This window comes from Rhincodon typus, chromosome 29 (assembly GCF_021869965.1).
Source record: "Rhincodon typus isolate 14 chromosome 29, sRhiTyp1.1, whole genome shotgun sequence".
Classification (NCBI taxonomy): Eukaryota; Metazoa; Chordata; class Chondrichthyes; order Orectolobiformes; family Rhincodontidae; genus Rhincodon; species Rhincodon typus.
In genome coordinates this window covers 14,330,739-14,348,346 of record NC_063360.1, presented here as the reverse complement: position 1 = coordinate 14,348,346, position 17,608 = coordinate 14,330,739, and the positions used below count along the sequence as shown (strand labels likewise).

At 41.2% G+C, this 17,608-nt stretch overlaps 1 protein-coding gene across 1 annotated transcript in view; it reads left to right on the top strand.

Annotated features, from left to right (window-relative positions):
* Window positions 1–17,608, top strand: part of fbn2b (fibrillin 2b) — a 193,163-nt gene that overhangs the window by 163,967 nt on the left and 11,588 nt on the right. Inside the window, exons 49-60 of the mRNA XM_048613904.1 lie at window positions 808–933; window positions 2,712–2,864; window positions 5,022–5,087; window positions 6,017–6,142; window positions 8,664–8,783; window positions 9,081–9,203; window positions 10,146–10,277; window positions 11,231–11,356; window positions 12,757–12,963; window positions 14,557–14,682; window positions 15,712–15,834; window positions 16,999–17,115. Coding sequence (XP_048469861.1) covers window positions 808–933; window positions 2,712–2,864; window positions 5,022–5,087; window positions 6,017–6,142; window positions 8,664–8,783; window positions 9,081–9,203; window positions 10,146–10,277; window positions 11,231–11,356; window positions 12,757–12,963; window positions 14,557–14,682; window positions 15,712–15,834; window positions 16,999–17,115 — 1,545 coding nt within the window. The remainder of the gene's footprint in view (window positions 1–807; window positions 934–2,711; window positions 2,865–5,021; window positions 5,088–6,016; window positions 6,143–8,663; window positions 8,784–9,080; window positions 9,204–10,145; window positions 10,278–11,230; window positions 11,357–12,756; window positions 12,964–14,556; window positions 14,683–15,711; window positions 15,835–16,998; window positions 17,116–17,608) is intronic.

Below are 17,608 nucleotides of genomic sequence, written 5' to 3'. Positions count from 1 at the left end.
CTCTCCCTGTGATATGGAGTTCACACTCACTGCCTCTCCCTGTGATGTGGAGTTCACACTTACTCCCTCTCTCTGTGATATAGGATCCATCAGTTTTGAGTGTTCTTCAGTCTACATTCCAAATAGGCATTCCTTCTGAAGACAGGTGAACATGTGCACAATGCTCCATGATGGGCTTAATGCAACACAACCAATGCTGTTCCTGCCCATTATTCACACAAACCCGATTCATCCATAGGTCAGTGGGCAGGCAGTGTCTGCCAAGAGGGATTCTGTTTGTACAAATATACTGATTAGATGAAAAGTATCCAGATTAAAAAAAAATTGTTTGTGCCCAATCTTGTTAAGCCTGCACATGAGAACTCAGCAACTTAGTTGTTTAACTGCACTAATTATATTCTAGTCTTCTATTGAATAGTAGTTATTCACTCATGGGGTACGGGTGTCACTGGCCAGGCGAGAATTTATTGCCAATCCCTAATTGCCCAGAGGGTAATTAAAAGTGTAGGGTTGGAGTCACATGTAGGCCAGGTAAGAATGGTAGATTCTCTTTCCTAAAGGGCATTAGTGAACCAGATGGGTTTGTAGGACAATTTTCAATGGCTAAATGGTCACCATTAGGCTAGCTTTTTAGTACAGATTTGCCCATTGAATTCAAATTTCACCATCAGTCCTGGCAGGATTTTAATCCACGACCTGAGGTTTGCCCGAGGGTCTGGATTAACAATCCAGTGACATAACCCTTGTACCAATCCTAAATCAGCTTTGATGAGGCTGTTCTTGAGTTGCTATCTTTTTTGTTTACAGATATTAATGAATGTGAGGAGGATCCTAACATCTGTCTGTTTGGCTTCTGTACTAATACACCTGGAAGCTTCCAGTGTAACTGTGCCCTAGGATTTGTTCTCTCGGAAAATGGAAGGAGATGCTTCGGTAAGTGAGCCTGACATCTAAACCTCTGCAGCTTGGATCCTCATATATGGTCTACCTCTTTGGGTAGAAAATATCTTGGTAGGAGTGCCTTGAAGATGGCAGGCATCTGATTGAAGGGCTGCATGAAAAGAGTGTGGAATCAGAGGCTGTGGGAATATTAGGGATGTGCAGTTTAGGTAGGTTAGCTACAGTTTTAAAAATAACCCTTGCAGGAATTACAAAATGGGGTGGAGTAGATCTGGGTAGAATGCTCTTTGTAGGGTCTGTGCAGACTCAGTAGACTGAATGGCCTCTTTCACACTGTAGGGATTTTCTGATTCTGTGATATTTAGGGGATGACAACAGTACTGTAGGATTACCTGAGCAGGATGAGAAAAAGTAATGAATGAAGATAATTAGTAAATAGAAACCTATATAAAATTATAAAATGGAAATGAAAGTAGAAAAGTCGTCAAGATAAGATGATTTGCATCCTAGAATGTTCATGGGGAAGACATCACTGGAGTTAAGATAATGTCAAAGGATTGTCTTTTACAAGACTGGAGACTAGGTAGAACCCAAACTTCCTCCTAATGTACGTAGGTTCTGTGGGGTCCCTGAAATGTATATTGGTTAGAATTCTGGGCTTAATCTGGGAAAACAGACAGTTTAGAACTCTCTTCCATAAATGGCAGTGGATGCTAAATCAGTTGTTAATTTTAGATCTGAAATAGATAATTTTTTGTTAAGCAAAGATATTATGGGATATGGGCCAAAGGCAAGTATATGGAGTTAGAGCCACAGATCAGCCACTGAATGGTGGAACAGCCTGAAGAGGCTGAGTGGCCTACTCCTGTTCCTATGTTTCTGTTGAGGGGTGGATGGAAGACTTTGCTAAGATTACTCATACTAGAATTCGACACAAGGGATGAAAACTAGTTAGCTGAGGCTCCTGCAGCAAAATCAGACCACCCGGATGAAATAAGTCTCTCTTCGTGCTCTTACCTTCCACTAATGTTGGACCCTACAATTCTATGTCTGTACATTAGTTGAGAAACCATTCTGCCCCCTCTCTTCCCTCCCCCAACACAATTAGACATTTGGGTCTAGATATTAACAAGGGCAGGTTACAGATGCATGGTGATGGACATTGAATGGGAAGCATTCTAACTCTCATCATGCCTTTTTTAGCCCCATCAGATTCTCCTCTCAAAAGTCACCCTGATTGAATCGGGAGAATTTTGGAGCAGGCAGCAGGATGGGATGGGTCTATTCCATCATCCTGGAGCTGGTTGAAATCTGACATCCAAAACTTGGGGGATTTCTGTTCCTTACTTTCTCTCTGAAACCGTCCTTACCTCCTTCAGGCTGGGAAACCTGGCTATCCATTGGAACCCTGTGAAACAAGTTAATCAGAGGCTGACATTCTAATATTTAAATAGGAAACCTTTGCTGCCCATCCCTCATCCCTGTAAATCCTACAAATGCAACATTCTTCAACTTATATTTTGTGACCTGATCCTAATCCTCTGTTTTGAGAATAAAACTCCCTCCCCTATGTTTCTAAAACTTAGACACAGAAACATTAGCAAATCAGAGAAGCAAGCTGCCTGTTACTTCACTCAAATTTAGATGAATGAAAGATATAGTTCATTTCAATAATGCTGATTCTTTTGAAGTGAAACTTTGCAATTGTTAAGCAAGGATCAATCCACCTTCTGCTGTGTGTATCAGTGCAACCTGTGAACTGTTGAATATTTCATGGTAGATTTATTATTTATTGGATTCTAACCTTTCAGATACCAGGCAGAGCTTCTGCTTCACCAGATTTGATAACGGCAAGTGTTCGGTACCCAAGGCCTTCAATACAACCAAAGCCCGCTGCTGCTGTAGCAAGATGCCAGGGGAGGGCTGGGGTGACCCATGTGAACTTTGCCCTCAGGAAGAAGAAGGTAGATTTCCATTTTGCCATCAGTTAAATGGTATTTGCAGTATTGCTAAGGATTTGAGATGTACATGCATGCACCTCTTGCATGGTACCTGGACAATATTGGTTCTTATCATCCTAAATATAAGCCTGGAATTTCCGAAGAGCCATTCTCACCTCACAGCCATAGCTTCACGGACAAACAATGGAAATCTAGTTTATTTGTGATTGTGTAACCCCAAGGAAATTCCACAGTGAATGAAAATTCAGGAAGGCTCAGTATAACATTCCATTTTCACCCTTTTCAGAAGTAACGTTAATGAGAAAACTGATTAACCTGACTAAAGACTGAAGAAAAGAGGGAGAAAAATGAAGCTGTTTTGTAGATTTTAAAGGATCAATAGATAAAGTCTATAATGATGATCTTCCAAAGTTTTCTGGATTTGGGAACCTTTGCTTTAGAATAGGAAATTGCGCATCACTCTGCTAGTTAAAATAGATGAGCAAAGGAAGCCCTTTCCAGGAAATTACAGGCTAGGCAGTTTTACCATTTGTTGTCGTAAAATTACTGAAGTTTATAATTAAGAATTGACTAACCGATACCTTGAAAGTTTTCAGCAGATCAGAGAAAATCAGCGTGGATTTGTAAAGGGTAGAACTTGCCTGACAAACTTAACTGGATGTTTTGAAAGGGTGTATGTAAGATAAGTGTTATTTGTGTGGACGCGCAAGAGGCATTTTGACAAAGAGATGGTTAGATCAAATGGAAATTCAAGAGAATGAGTGCAAATCACTAATTTGGTTAGAAAATAGGCTGAATGACAGGAGTCAGGAAGGATAATGGGCAGGTCCTCTGATTGGCAGAATATGACTTGTGGTATCGTACAAAGGGTTATTGGGACATTAACTGTTCATTGCATTCGTTTACAACTTGCGTAATGGGATAGAAGGCCACATATTCAAATTTGCTGATGACTCAATTATTGGCAGCATCATAAACAGTACAGATGAAAGCATAAAATTGCTATGAGATATTAATTGATTAAATGATAGTGCAAAACTGTAGTAAATGAATATCAATTTAGATAAATGTGGTGGCATTTCATTTTGGACCTAAAAAGAATAGAACTGGGTATTTTCTAAATGGTGAGAATCTGGAAACAGTGGAAGACTGTAGAGACCTGGGGTACAGGTCCATAGACCATCAATATGTCATGAATCAGTACAGCAAATAATCACAAAATGTGTTGGAATTCAGATCTTTGTAACCAGCGAACTGGAATACAAGGGGGCAGAGTTTACACTCAGTTATACAAAGCCCTAGTTCGGCCACACCTGGAGTATTGTCATCAGCTCTGGGCAAAGCACATTAAGAAAGATATATTAGAGTGAGAGCAGTTTAAGTGTAACAGAAGGAAACCTGGACTCCAAAACTTATATTACCAGGTGAAATTGCACATATAAAGATGCATTCCCTGGAATTAGGCAGTTAAGGTGTAGCTAGATCAAAGTTTTCAGAAAAACAAGTGTGATAGATAAAGGAAGCTGTTTCTACTGGTTGGGGAATCTAGGACTAGAAAATATACTCCAGAGATTAGAGGCAGGGCATTCAGGAGTGACATTAGGAAACACTTTTACACGCAAAAGGTGGCTGAAGTTTGGAACACTCTTTGACAAATTATAATAGATGCCTGAGCAATTTCTGATTGATCATTTTTGTTAACCAAAGATATAAAGAGATAAGAGGCAAAGGCAAGTATATGGAGTTAGATCACATATTAGCCATTATGTCACCGAATGATAGAACTGGCATGAAGGACCAAGTGGTGACTCCTACTCCTATATTCACAGTCTGTACATAATCAGTGGCCGAGAAACACAAGGACTTCCGAATCATATAAAGGCACTTTTTGGATCGAGGGAAAGAGCATATTTTCATTAATGTACAAATATCAGTGTTAAATTAAGAAACACAGAAAAGGAAGGTAATACAAGCCTTTTTTAAGAAGCTGTACTCTGCAGAGTGCTCTGCAAATTCCTCCATTGTTTGTGGGTCTAACAGGTTCGGTTGCTGTAATTTATTTTCAGTGTACCATTCTGTAAAATCACACATTATTCTTGCTAATATAGAGACAGACATTTAATTGTTTCTGCTTTTACTGAGTTTATTTTTGTTCTCCAGTTGCTTTCCAGGAGCTGTGTCCATACGGTCATGGTGCAATCCCTGGCATTGGTGATACCCGTGAAGGTACCTGCCTTTCAGTAACTATGTGTAGAGTTCACCAAATCCAGCTTTGTAAATAAAATAAATATCATTAAGCAACAGTAAAGAAAATCAAAAATCTAAGATATAGAAGATCAGAATAGGTATAATTCCTGCTTTCACTAATACATCACAAGAACTGTTTCCTTCACATCACATTAAATTCAACAGACAATCCTGAACCTTCAATTTCATTTATTTGTCTTGTGATTTCCATTTGTTAATTACTTTCTAAATCATTTTCATTTAGACTTTGATTCTTTGTAAACTTCAAACTGGAGGTGAGCCATTTTTGCTGATATTTATGCAGCTCAGCCTATCAGAAACTATTGACTTGAAAAAGGAGAGACTATCGAACAGCTGTGAATAACTAATGAACTAAACCAAATCTGTAGCAATGGTTGAAAAATAATTGATAGAGGATACAAATCATCCAAGGCAGTGGTTAGGAGGCGTAGTGGGGTTGTCTGTGTGGATACACATATGTTTGTTTTCATCGGGAGGAATGTCATTGTAAACTCAGCAAGAAAAGGTCCTCTCGTCTCTGAGTAAGTGCTTTTACAGAGGTATTTGTTTCCAGAATCACAGTAAAGAACATAATGTGAAGTTTAGAAGATTACTCTAAATGGACAAGTTGTCTCCTGCTCACCACATTACCCTTCCATAATGATATCAATGTATTTTAGATATTCCTAGATATTTCAAGCAAAGCTTGTCTATGCTACCCGCTTTTAATATGGTTAAACATCACTGAAATCATTCAAGTCTTATGTCTATCTGTAGAGTGAGACTAGTCACAATATTCTAGCTTCTGCTGTTCTTTACCGTATACCCAAAGCTTACCAAGATAAATGTTGCATTGAATTGACTGATTAACTACAGACCTCCTGATATTTTTTGTTTTCCTTTTTAAGATGTGAATGAATGTGTAGAAAACCCTGGAATCTGTGTTAATGGACATTGTATAAACACTGACGGTTCTTTCCGATGTGAATGTCCATTTGGATATAGCCTAGATTTCACAGGAGTTAACTGCGTTGGTGAGTTTCTTGAAGTAATGAGTCTCATTTGAAGAAAATCTGTGTAAAGGAGCTCAAATTGAGAATTAGAGATAAAGGACAAGACATTTTAGGAATGTTTTCACATGAAGGTCTATTAAATACGGAACCCGTTACCACAGGAGTCCTGAGACAATCACAGTATTAAAGTGATAGTTAAACATGTGAAGAGGAAACATATTAATGTGCAGCAGGCAGAAATAGAGAAACAAAATAAAAGTAAACATCTCTGACATGGAGCTACTGCTGGCTCCGGTAAAGGGGACTTCTGTTGCTCTGAAACCAGCACGATATTGTGGTCATTAATAAGGTGGGGAGTTCTCAGGCTCAGGGCTCGCCCCAGTACTGTGACTGGGACTCTGACTATGACTGGTACCATTGACTGGGTATAAGAGCTGTCAATAATATACTTAGCCTGTCTGATAAACTGACCATCTCACGTTGAGGGTAAAATCCATGAAATGCTGAATGAATTGTTCAGTATCAATGTGCAGTGGGGACTAGTGTAGACTCTTCACACACAATCCCTGCTGACCGGATAGCTGGCACAGGGCATTTCATTGGGCAGGAGAGTTACGGGTGTCCATCCCTCCAGCATCCTGCCTCTACCCTGATTGTATTTGTAGCTGTAAGGTCCACGGGTGACCATCGCTCCTTCCTGCAAACTGAGGCACTGAATGGGCAATTACCTACCCCTTAAGGCCCTCATCCCACTTCAGCTAATATTAAACTGGCTACTGGCAGAGGAAGGGAGGCCTGAGGAGAGCCATTGTCTCAGTCTTTAGCTGCTGATCCCCTCCTCTCTGTGACTGCCACCCTGTAATGCCCACTTGTCACCACTCACCTGGGGTCCAGTGCACTCGGCCTCAGTGTGTGCCACCCTAATACTACTGATCTCCCAGTGCCACTGCACCCAGAGCCTCTGCCTCCCCAGAGCTCATACCCCCCCAGTGCCACTGTCCCCCAGTACCCTTGCCTCCCCAATGCCACTGCCTTCCAGTGTCCCTGACGCCCCCAGTGCCAGTGCCCCCAGTACCCCTTCCCCCTCAATTCCACTACCCCCCAGTGTCACTGTCTCCCCAATGCCACTGCCTGCCCAGTGCCACAGCTGTCGAGCAGCCCTCAGCAAAATGGACTTCCAACCCAGGGATTTTTGATCCCAGTGCAGTTCTGGCACTGTCCAGTTAGGAGTCTCGCTGACACTCAATTGGGTGACCCTTCTGTAATAGGTCAACACAGGGTCTCGCTGGTTTCCCAGCCAATGAGCTAGACCCTGGTTACCTCCATTAAGTGTCATCGCAGAGTCAGTAGCCCAGCAGACCTGCTTCAGTTAAGTGTGGAAAGTGGGAGACAGTAAAAGGATCCTCACAGGGAAATATGTAGGAATATATGAAATAGGAGCAGATGTAGATTGCTCATAGGCCACTCATGCCTGGTCCACTATTCAATAAGATCATGGCTGATCTGTTTGTGTTCTGAATTCCACACTCCCACCTCCCTCTGATAACCCACAAATCCCTGTGCTAGTTCCCTACTTCCTCACTCTATTGGTATACTCCTATTTTGTTCTCTTTAATTCCTATTTTCTCCCTTTTGATGATTTCCCATTTGTTATGATCTCGGCAGAGACAAATATTTCTTAAACAACCTTTGAATTTCCAGTAAATGTCTGAAAGAATCCATCCAGAAGATGTCAAGTTTTGTGTCTTCACTGTAGCTAACAAACAAACTAAAAGCAACATTGAATAAACATTACTTTTATACACAACTTAAGTTTAAATCTACAAAAAAAAACTTTAAACCGTTCAACTTTTACAATGACTAAAAAGCTCTTTCCATTCATTACCCTGTCTTTTAAATGAACACTTCCTTCTCCAGGACCAGTTCAAACCTATTTTCAGCTCCCAATGGCTGACATTCCTAACACCTCCCTGTTAGACTTGGAGTCCATTCATAGTCATCACAGGTGCTCTTGCTATTGGTCACAGATATCTTTAACAACAAAGAACTCAAGGTTGTTGTCAGGTAGAGCCAAAAACGTTTCATATGATCCCCTTCATTCCTTTACATACCCCAACTTATGTAGTCAGTCCCAGACTGTAACAACTTTATAAATGTTGGATTTGCAACACTATTCATAGCTTCCTACTTCTCTCCCTCTGCTTTTATCCTAATATTTCATTCTAGTTGTCTTTTCCTAGTTCCTTAACCCTCTGGTCTCTTGCCAACCCTTACTTTCCTGGCTTCTCCCTAATTCCTCAATCCACAGTTCTGTCTTATTTCCTTGCCACCTGTTCCTTCACCCATCCCCAAAGGATATTAAGCCATATTGGAGCAACCGTGAGCTCTAGATAAATCTTGACTTGCCCCTCCTGCAATACATATCCATTGTTGAATGAAGCTTTGGATAAGGAATTGCACATAAACAGAATGCAGGGGTGTCTTTCCAGTCAAACTCTGAGATACGTCATTATGCAAGACTGAGTGCGATCTTTGTGTCTAGATACTGATGAATGCACCATTGGTAACCCGTGTGGCAACGGAACTTGCAGCAATGTCATTGGAGGGTTTGAGTGCGCGTGTGATGATGGATTTGAACCTGGTCCGATGATGACTTGTGAAGGTAAGCCAAACATTATAGTGACTCAATCGCACAACATTTCTGGGGAGAAATTGGTGCTGTTGCTTTGGAGCAGGTACTGGTAAAGGTTAATTTTGTAGCGGATACTGGCGACATTCGGTTTGAAGCAGGTCGTGGTGATGACTAATATTCAAACAACAAATCCTGCAGAATTTCATTCTCTGCACAGTGCATTAGGTGCGCACCTGGAACATGTAAACCAAACCCAAGAGCTGGCATAAGAAGCTTCAGGTGGATAATCAGAAAGTGTGATGTACAATATTTTGTTTGTATTTTTAGATATCAATGAGTGTTCCCTCAATCCCCTGTTGTGTGCATTTCGCTGCATCAACACCTATGGTTCATATGAGTGCACTTGCCCAGGAGGGTACACTCTGAGAGATGACCGCAAGATGTGCAAAGGTAAGTGAAGGCATGGAGGTGCTGAGCTCCCCTGTAGCACGGACCAGATACCAAATATCAGCCTTCTCTAAATTAGCTTTACAATTTGATTGGAAACTCACTTTTTTCTAAATAAAGTATCAGCGATTTAACAGATTTGCTGGCAACAATTATTAATACTGACAATAATGTGAATTATTTTAACACCAGCCAGACAAAATGACTGCTCAGGCAATTATATGAGCAATAACCAGGAAAAAGCACCAAATCTCTGGTACACCTAGCAAAACCAGCTGTGGAACGACCAATTCCAGATGTGTATGTAATTATTAATTCACGATTGTGTAGTGATTCAGAACCAATTCAATCCATTATCACTTGTGGAGTGTTCTGTTGCATCAATAGAGTGATCTGCTCCAGCTGTGGAGTGATCTGCCCCAGCTGTGGAGTGACCAATTCCAGGTTCAATGTAATCCAATATAAATTCAATCCAAATGGCCCAACAAACATTTTGCAAATTCGTAACCCAACCCAAACCTGATAACAGCCTGCACAACTGATTGAACGAAGTTACAACTGACAAATTCGGTTCTTTTATGATAGAGCAGTCAGTCACATAGGTATGATTAAATTTATAATTGTTAGCCTGTTTCAGATGTGAATCATGTACCCAATGACTGAACTTAATGTTTGTAACGTCATGCGCTGGAGAGTTCAAAAACTTTAGTTATCTGAATGATTCATTTCCATTCTGTTGTAGCTCACTAGTTTATTCACAAACACTCAACATTCCAATATTGCCCCAAACACTTGGCAATTTTTGATAAAGCTGATACACTGGACAGCAATTCAACCATAAGTGAATGTATGTTATTGTGAATGGGTGGAGAGTTGGTGCAGGGGAGTTGGGGGTCTGAGAGGGAGGTTTATGCATTGCTGACTTGTGCTAATCCCTAATTGCAGATTTGGATGAGTGTTCAGAAGGATTACATGACTGTGAGTCCCGAGGAATGATATGCAAGAACTTGATCGGCACTTTCATGTGCATCTGCCCACCAGGAATGATGCGAAGACCAGATGGAGAGGGCTGCATGGGTACATCTTCCTATCTGTGTGTGTGTGTGTGTCTGTATGTGTGTGTGTGTGTGTCTGTGTGTGTCCATCCACTTGTCTCTCTCTAACTATATGCCTGTCTGTCTTGTTATTTATTCATTCATGGGATGTGGGCACCGCTGGCTAGGCCAACATTTATTGCCCATCCCTAATTGCTCTGAGGGTGGTTAAGAGTCAACCACATTGCTGTGGGCCTGGAGTCACATGTAGGCCAGACCAGGTAAGCGCAGCAGTTTCCTTCCCGAAAGGACATTAGCAAACCAGATGGGTTTTTCCAACAATCAACAATGGCTTTGGGTGTTGCATTGTCAGAAATTTATTTTAGATTAAGCACGGCCTTGTTTGTAGATTTTGTCCATAAAGGTTTCTCAACTGTGAGTGCCCCTAATGTCCTGACCAACATATTTTGCCTTGGGAGCTGGCCTGAATATTGACTTCACCAGCTTCAAAATCTTTCCTCCACCAACTTGTCCATCTTCTGACTCACCTGTCCACTCTACCCTTCCCCCTGACCAACCACAATATCCCCCTACCTGCATCCACCTATCTCCATCCCATCTACCCTCCCCCCAGCCCCATCCTCCTCCCTCTATTTATTTATTTCTGTGCTCCCCTCCTCATCCCCAATCCTGATGAAGGGTTTCGGCCTGAAACATTGACTTCCCTGCTTCTCAGATACTGTCTGACCTGCTGTGTTTTTCCAGCTCCGCATTTATTGACTCTAGCTTCCAGCATCTGCAGTCCTTACTGCCTCCATATCAATGATTATCCCTAAAATCAATCTGGGACCTTACTGGGTGTAAAATGGTCAGCATAACAACAGTAACTACGCATTAAATGAAGTGAAGTGTTGCTGAGAGACTGATAAGATGCTTTCTGTAACTGCAGTTCTTTCATTCTCAAACATGGTTAAAGTTCTATTGGAACATTTTCAGATGAAAATGAGTGTCGCACTAAACCAGGGATATGTCAGAATGGGCGGTGTATCAACACAGTTGGCAGCTACAGATGTGACTGCAATGAAGGATTCTTGGAAAGTCCATCAGCTACAGAATGTCTGGGTAAGTGGGAAACATTGAAGCATCTGCAAGCTCCGTTGGCAGCCTCTTGGGAATCAAGATGAAATTTGATTTTCTTGGGAATATTCCAGGGAATTATCAGGAGGAGCAAGAGAGGTGAGGGATCTTAAAATCAAATACTAAACAGTGAACAGACTGGCTGAGACACCAAGCAGTAATTTCCCAGTTTGTATTCTCATTCAATGTCCAATATTTAGATATAGCCAGCGAAATCTGAATTGATCTGGTTTATTCTGGTGTTTGGCATTTACCATAGCAGCAACACAAAAACTGTCCATTTACCATTTCAGAGTGTATCAGTTGAATCACTAGTACATTAACTCTCTTTTGACTGCTTATAATCATGGATTATACCAAAGAGCTAATGGGTAAAGTGGTTGAATATTGAGGATGGAATTTCGTTCTGAACTGAGCTGGATTCATCTGCTGCAGGTTAACTTGAACCAGAACCATAGTACTCTTCCCGTAGACTCTCTTGTCAGTGATCACTGACACCATCCATCCCACTGGTAATAAAATACATTTCAGGGGCTGAATCTTTCTGTGTCTGTGGGTGTATGTTTTGGATTGGGTCACACTGTGGGTGTTCTAGTCTTTGAAGTTTTTTGTGGGTGTGTGTAAAGCTGCATCTCCATTCATGTTTTTTCACTGGAGTGCAGGAGCTTGAGGGGTGACCTTACAGAGGTTTATAAAATCACAAGGGGCATAGATAAGGTGAGAGGAGTGCGATTTAAAAAGGACATGAGGGGCAACTTTTTTTACTCAGAGTGGTTCATGTGTGGAATGAACTACTAGAGGAAGTGGTAGATGCAGGTACGGTCACAACGTTTAAAAGATATTTGTCTAAGCACATGGAAAGGAAAGGTTTGGATGGATATGGGCAAAGTGCAGGAAGGTGGCACCAGTTGGACTGAAGGGTCTGTTTCCATACTGTATGATTCTATGTTGAATATTTAACTATGTGAAAAGAATTGTCAGGTTAAAGTGATTAATTTGACTTTGAATTTATGGTATTCTCTGAATATGCACCAGACACTAGAAAATTCAATTGCAATTAAAAACATAGATATTGATCCTCCTCTTTTCCAAAGTCTATCTCCGCTTCTTCTGAAGTTGTTGACTTCCAGTTCCCTGGTTGGTCACCCCACACTGGGGTATTTTTAACTTGGTCCCACATCAGATAGTGCCTTTAGAAGGTGAGTCATTGGAATTTCATGAAGTTTTAGAAGTTAGAATAACAGGAAGAAGAAATTAAATGCAATGACAAATACAGGATCATTTTTCTTATGTTTAACAATTTTTAACAATGAAATTGTGATTCCTATCCTGTTGTCTGTGGATGACGTCTGTAATCCGACCTCACACCCTTTCTTCTAACCTAGATAATCGTCAAGGGTTCTGTTTCATTGAAGTTTTGCAAACCATGTGCCAAATGTCATCCACCAACCGTAACATGGTCACCAAGTCTGAGTGCTGCTGCAATGGAGGCAGAGGATGGGGCAACCAGTGTGAGATATGTCCACTGCCTGGCACTACCCGTTACAAAAAAATGTGCCCACATGGACCTGGATATGCCACAGATGGTAGAGGTAAAGCAGATCTAAACACCTCGGTCTTTCAGAATTAGATGTCGCTAGAGTAATTTTCCAAATTTGCATGAACTGAGACCTTTGGTACTCAATGGGTGTGATTTCAAGTGGATGGTCAGAAAACCATGTACGTATATTTCTAAAATGTGTTTTTAATGGGTGTGGCTTCTGGTCAGATGCAGAAGGTAGGAAAATGATGTCCTCTGTGTACTGGTTATGTCAGTGAACTCCCATCTGTTTACTGATAACAAAGTGTTCTGTGAGTCACCTCATCAGTTCCTCACTGCAATGTGACTGCCCTCATCCATTTTAAATGCCTCGTTTGTTTGAGTCCATTATCACTGGCACCTTTCCAAGGTGATGCCAGCGTAGAAAAGGCACCATGGGTAAGATGCACCAATGCCTCAAATTGACATTTCAGACCATACTAATCCCCTGCAAAGAAGAGACTTGTTAGTATGTTTCAGTCTGATAACAGTACCACAGTGTGCCCTGTTGCGCAGCATGAAGACTGACTACACTCTTCATAGATCTATTCTAACAGACACGCCTTGGTACAACCCTGGAGGACACCAGTCCTACTACTGGTGCAACACCGTCTGACAAACGTTTATTTGTACAGAGAGATGAGCCCATAGGACCATGAATCAGTATCTCAGATGAAGTTACAGATCAGCAATACAATGAAGAAAGTATTTTGCCTTTGTGGCACACTTTTCCATGAATGCGATGCTGTTTAACTCCAGTCCACGTTAAAGGGTCACATAAAATTTGTTTCAAAGTTGAGTCCTTTTCTCGGAACCCAGCGCAGTTCAGGAACTCAGTATTTCAGGATTCACTGGATTTTGTTTCTATCCATTCATGGGATGTGGGCATCGCTGGCTCGGCCAGCATCCCTAATCGCTCCAGAGGGCAGTTAAGATTCAACCTCATAGCTATGACTCTGGAGTCACATGCAGGCCAGACTGGTAAGGACTGAAGATTTCCTTCCCTGAAGGACATTAGTGAACCAGATGGGGTTTTCCAACAATCAGCAACAGTTTCATGGTCATCATTAGACTCTTAATTCCACATCGTTACTGAATTCAAATTCTACCGTCTGCTGTGGCAGAATTCAAACCCAAGTCCCCTGGACATTATCTGGGTCTCTAGATTAATAGTCTCACAATAATACCATGAGGCCATTCCCTCCCCCTCAAAAAAAGTTCTATAATGTTATACCCTGCCCTGGGCTGACTTCAAACCAACCTTTAGAGTAATTATCCCTCATATACAATTTCTCCTTTGATCTGATGAAATAAAAGGGTTTTTTCAACCTTTCAGGGTTGTTTGAATGCTTTTAAACTAATCTAGTTCTAAGTTTCTCTGGATTTCCCCTTTGGCAAACATTGCAGATATCATATTTCCAGCTCTTTCCGAAGTAAGCCCAGCTACAGTTTTACAGCTCTCTCCTCTCTTCTATGCTGACTTTACTTAAAAACTAAAACCTAAAAGATAGATTCCTAAAACTGAGTTTGTATTCTTAAAACAAATGAGCTATGAATTAGATATTCACAACAGCATACAAATACAGATACTTCTTGTACATTTCAGATATCGATGAATGTAGAGTGGTACCAAACTTGTGTAAGAATGGACAATGCATCAATACCATGGGCTCCTTCCGCTGTTTCTGTAATATTGGATACACCACTGATTTGACATCAACCTCCTGTGTTGGTGAGAACCCTTTGTGTCACCCTTTCTGAGTACAAACTGTAAGTGATGTGGATCACCTTGCAGGCAAGCTTCTTGTTACACACATTAACATAGTTTTTTTTAAGGAAAAGTGCATGCTGTTCTTGAATTGAGACATCAAAAGTGACAGCTCAAGTCTAAAATGCTGGATGTCACTAAGGTTGGAAATAATAGGAGAGAAATTGAGGTAAGTTGGGAAACTGAGGTCAAATGAACAAGTTTTGATTTTAAAAACCTTCAGATTGGGGATGGAGGGAGAAGGGGTAAGACACGTCCAAGCTTTCAGATGCTTGAAAAGAATGTATTAGGAATTGTGAGAGACTGATAATTTGGGAACAGTGAGGATGCAAGGAACAGGAACAGTGGACTTGGATGGGACATCTGGAGCTCAAGAAGAACAAGAAAGAAAAGTTCTAAGAAACACTGACTACTGTAACATAAAGAAAGGCAAGGTAAGATGTGTTAGAGAGCAAGAAGTAAGAGATGAATTACTTATCACACAGGACACTTTCAAAAGGGCCTCAATGAACTCCTCCCATTTTGGAAAAGGTTCAATAATTGCCTGGGATTGTGCCTTCATAGAGAAATAATAAATAATGAGGAAGGGACCCCAAGAATAAGTTTTAATGGAAACCAGTATGTCATGTTAATCTTTTCCAGCAAGACTAGGGTTGAGTGATTGAATGAGAACCAGAATGATGGTCCCTAAGAAGGAAATGAAACACAACCAGTACTTTTCTATTTGGTAATCCCAGTGAAAACTATTTGAAAGCAAATTTGATTCAATTCCTGATCAGTGCTGTTCTGAACTCCATTACTTCTTCCTAAACAGATGCAGCAACAGGGAAGGCTTCCAATGATTGTCTGGAGCAATGCACTCAGTGGTTACCTAGAACCGCGCACAATTACCATGACCCCAATAACCCCGGTGACTCAGAAAGAACTGGCTACATGGGATTACGAAAAGTAACTCAGAGCATTAACACGTTCTTCCCCATTGCTTCCTTACAGATTTTGACGAATGTGCGCAGTCTCCCAAACCATGCAACTTCATCTGCAAGAACACGGAAGGTAGCTACCAGTGCTCTTGTCCACGAGGCTACATCCTGCAGGAAGATGGAAAGACGTGTAAAGGTAAGGAGCTGGCGAGCTGAAAATCATAGGTGTTCTGATACTTGTGTGTCATTGGTGGCCCAAACAAAAGTCTTCTTTGCCACTGAGTAAGAAGGTTAAAGGTTCAAGTCCCAGTCTAGAGATTTGAGTCTCTGAAAATCTAGGCTGATGATCACATCACACTAACTAGGGAGTACTGCACTGCTTAGAGTTTATATCTTTTGAATAAGGTAGTTAATGAATTCCTGTATATTGTCCTGCGTAATATGAAAGATCCCACAGAAGTACTTTGAAGAGAGCCATGAATTTATCCATTTATCCATAGTAACCTGGTCAAATAATATAAAGAACCAGACAGATTATCTGGCTATTGTCGTGATTCAATTATGGGATCTTACTGTGCATTAGTTAGTATTTCCTAAATTGAAAGTGACTATGCTACAAACAATAATCATCCAGCACCTGGTTCTGCAGGGGATATCAGAGGAGAGACAGAAACAATTGACCTCCACACATTTTGTGGTTGAGGGACATCCCCATTGGTGATAGGAAACAACCTTCTGAAAATGACATGTATTTAAATTGTACCAACCTGGTGCAAGAGTGAAAAGAAATTTTTTTCTTCATTTTTGAGAATTCCACTTTTTGTCCTCAGGTAGAATTTTCAAGTTCAGGAAGTTTCCCAATAGAATTTGACTGATCTACCTTTAGTGATATCAATCTGAATCAGCTCCCTCCTCCAACACCTGTTCTGCTTAGATTACCCTGAATAGGGGAAATGATTTTATAACCTGTAACCCTATCCAAGGATTGGGAGTTTTGTTCCTGCACCCTGCAGTTCTTGGCTCACATGCCAGTGTGCAGCCTCGTTGACATCGCTTATTATTTTAAGAGATTTAATCAATTCAGCCAGATAGCTGCCTGCATCCCAAGCTGGTCCCTTGGTGAAAGTGCTTTAATACTGTCGACTGAGACTATGAAACTTATTACAAAAAAGGTGCTTTTCACTTCCCTTTAAAACCACAACCCACGACCCCAATGCTAAGAATAGTGCCATTTCACTTCCTGAAGTGCTATTTCCATTAATCGTTCCCCAGCATTATTCCCATTTCTTATCTCTCTCGAATAATTTCTATTGCATGTCCCCCTGGAATTTTCTTTCTTTTTTCTTTGTTAATCCCATAGATCTTGATGAATGTTCAACAAAACAGCACAACTGTCAGTTCCTGTGTGTTAACACAATTGGATCCTTTGCGTGCAAATGTCCGCCTGGTTTCACACAACACCACACATCATGCATCGGTGAGTAAATGTGAACAGTTGCAAAGGACTGCTTTATACTCCAAAGCATTTCCAAATCTGTATTGATTCCTACTTGAGTCAATTAGAATTGTTCAGAGTTAACCCTTCCTTGCCTGTTTGGGTTAACTCAGTGCAGTTCTGAGCCATTCTGTGTGACACAGTTCAAGGCTCAAACTATTGACGTGATCAGGAACTCTGCTTCAGAATCGAGGTTTCCCCTACAAAGGGAGTAGACCCATGCATTGGTTGGGTGGGTAGGTAAATACCCTGTGCAGTGTGATATTCCCTGCCTAGCATAAGTTGAGTGGTTATGTTCAGTGCCAAATGTGTGTGTGCGGGTATGTTCACTGCCCAGTGTGTGTTGGGTGGTATGTTCACTGCCCAGTGTGTGTCGAGTGGGTGTGTTCACTGCCCAGTGTGTGCTGGGTAGTACATTCACTGCCCAGTGTGTGTTGAGTGGGTGTGTTCACTGCCCAGTGTGTGTTGAGTGGGT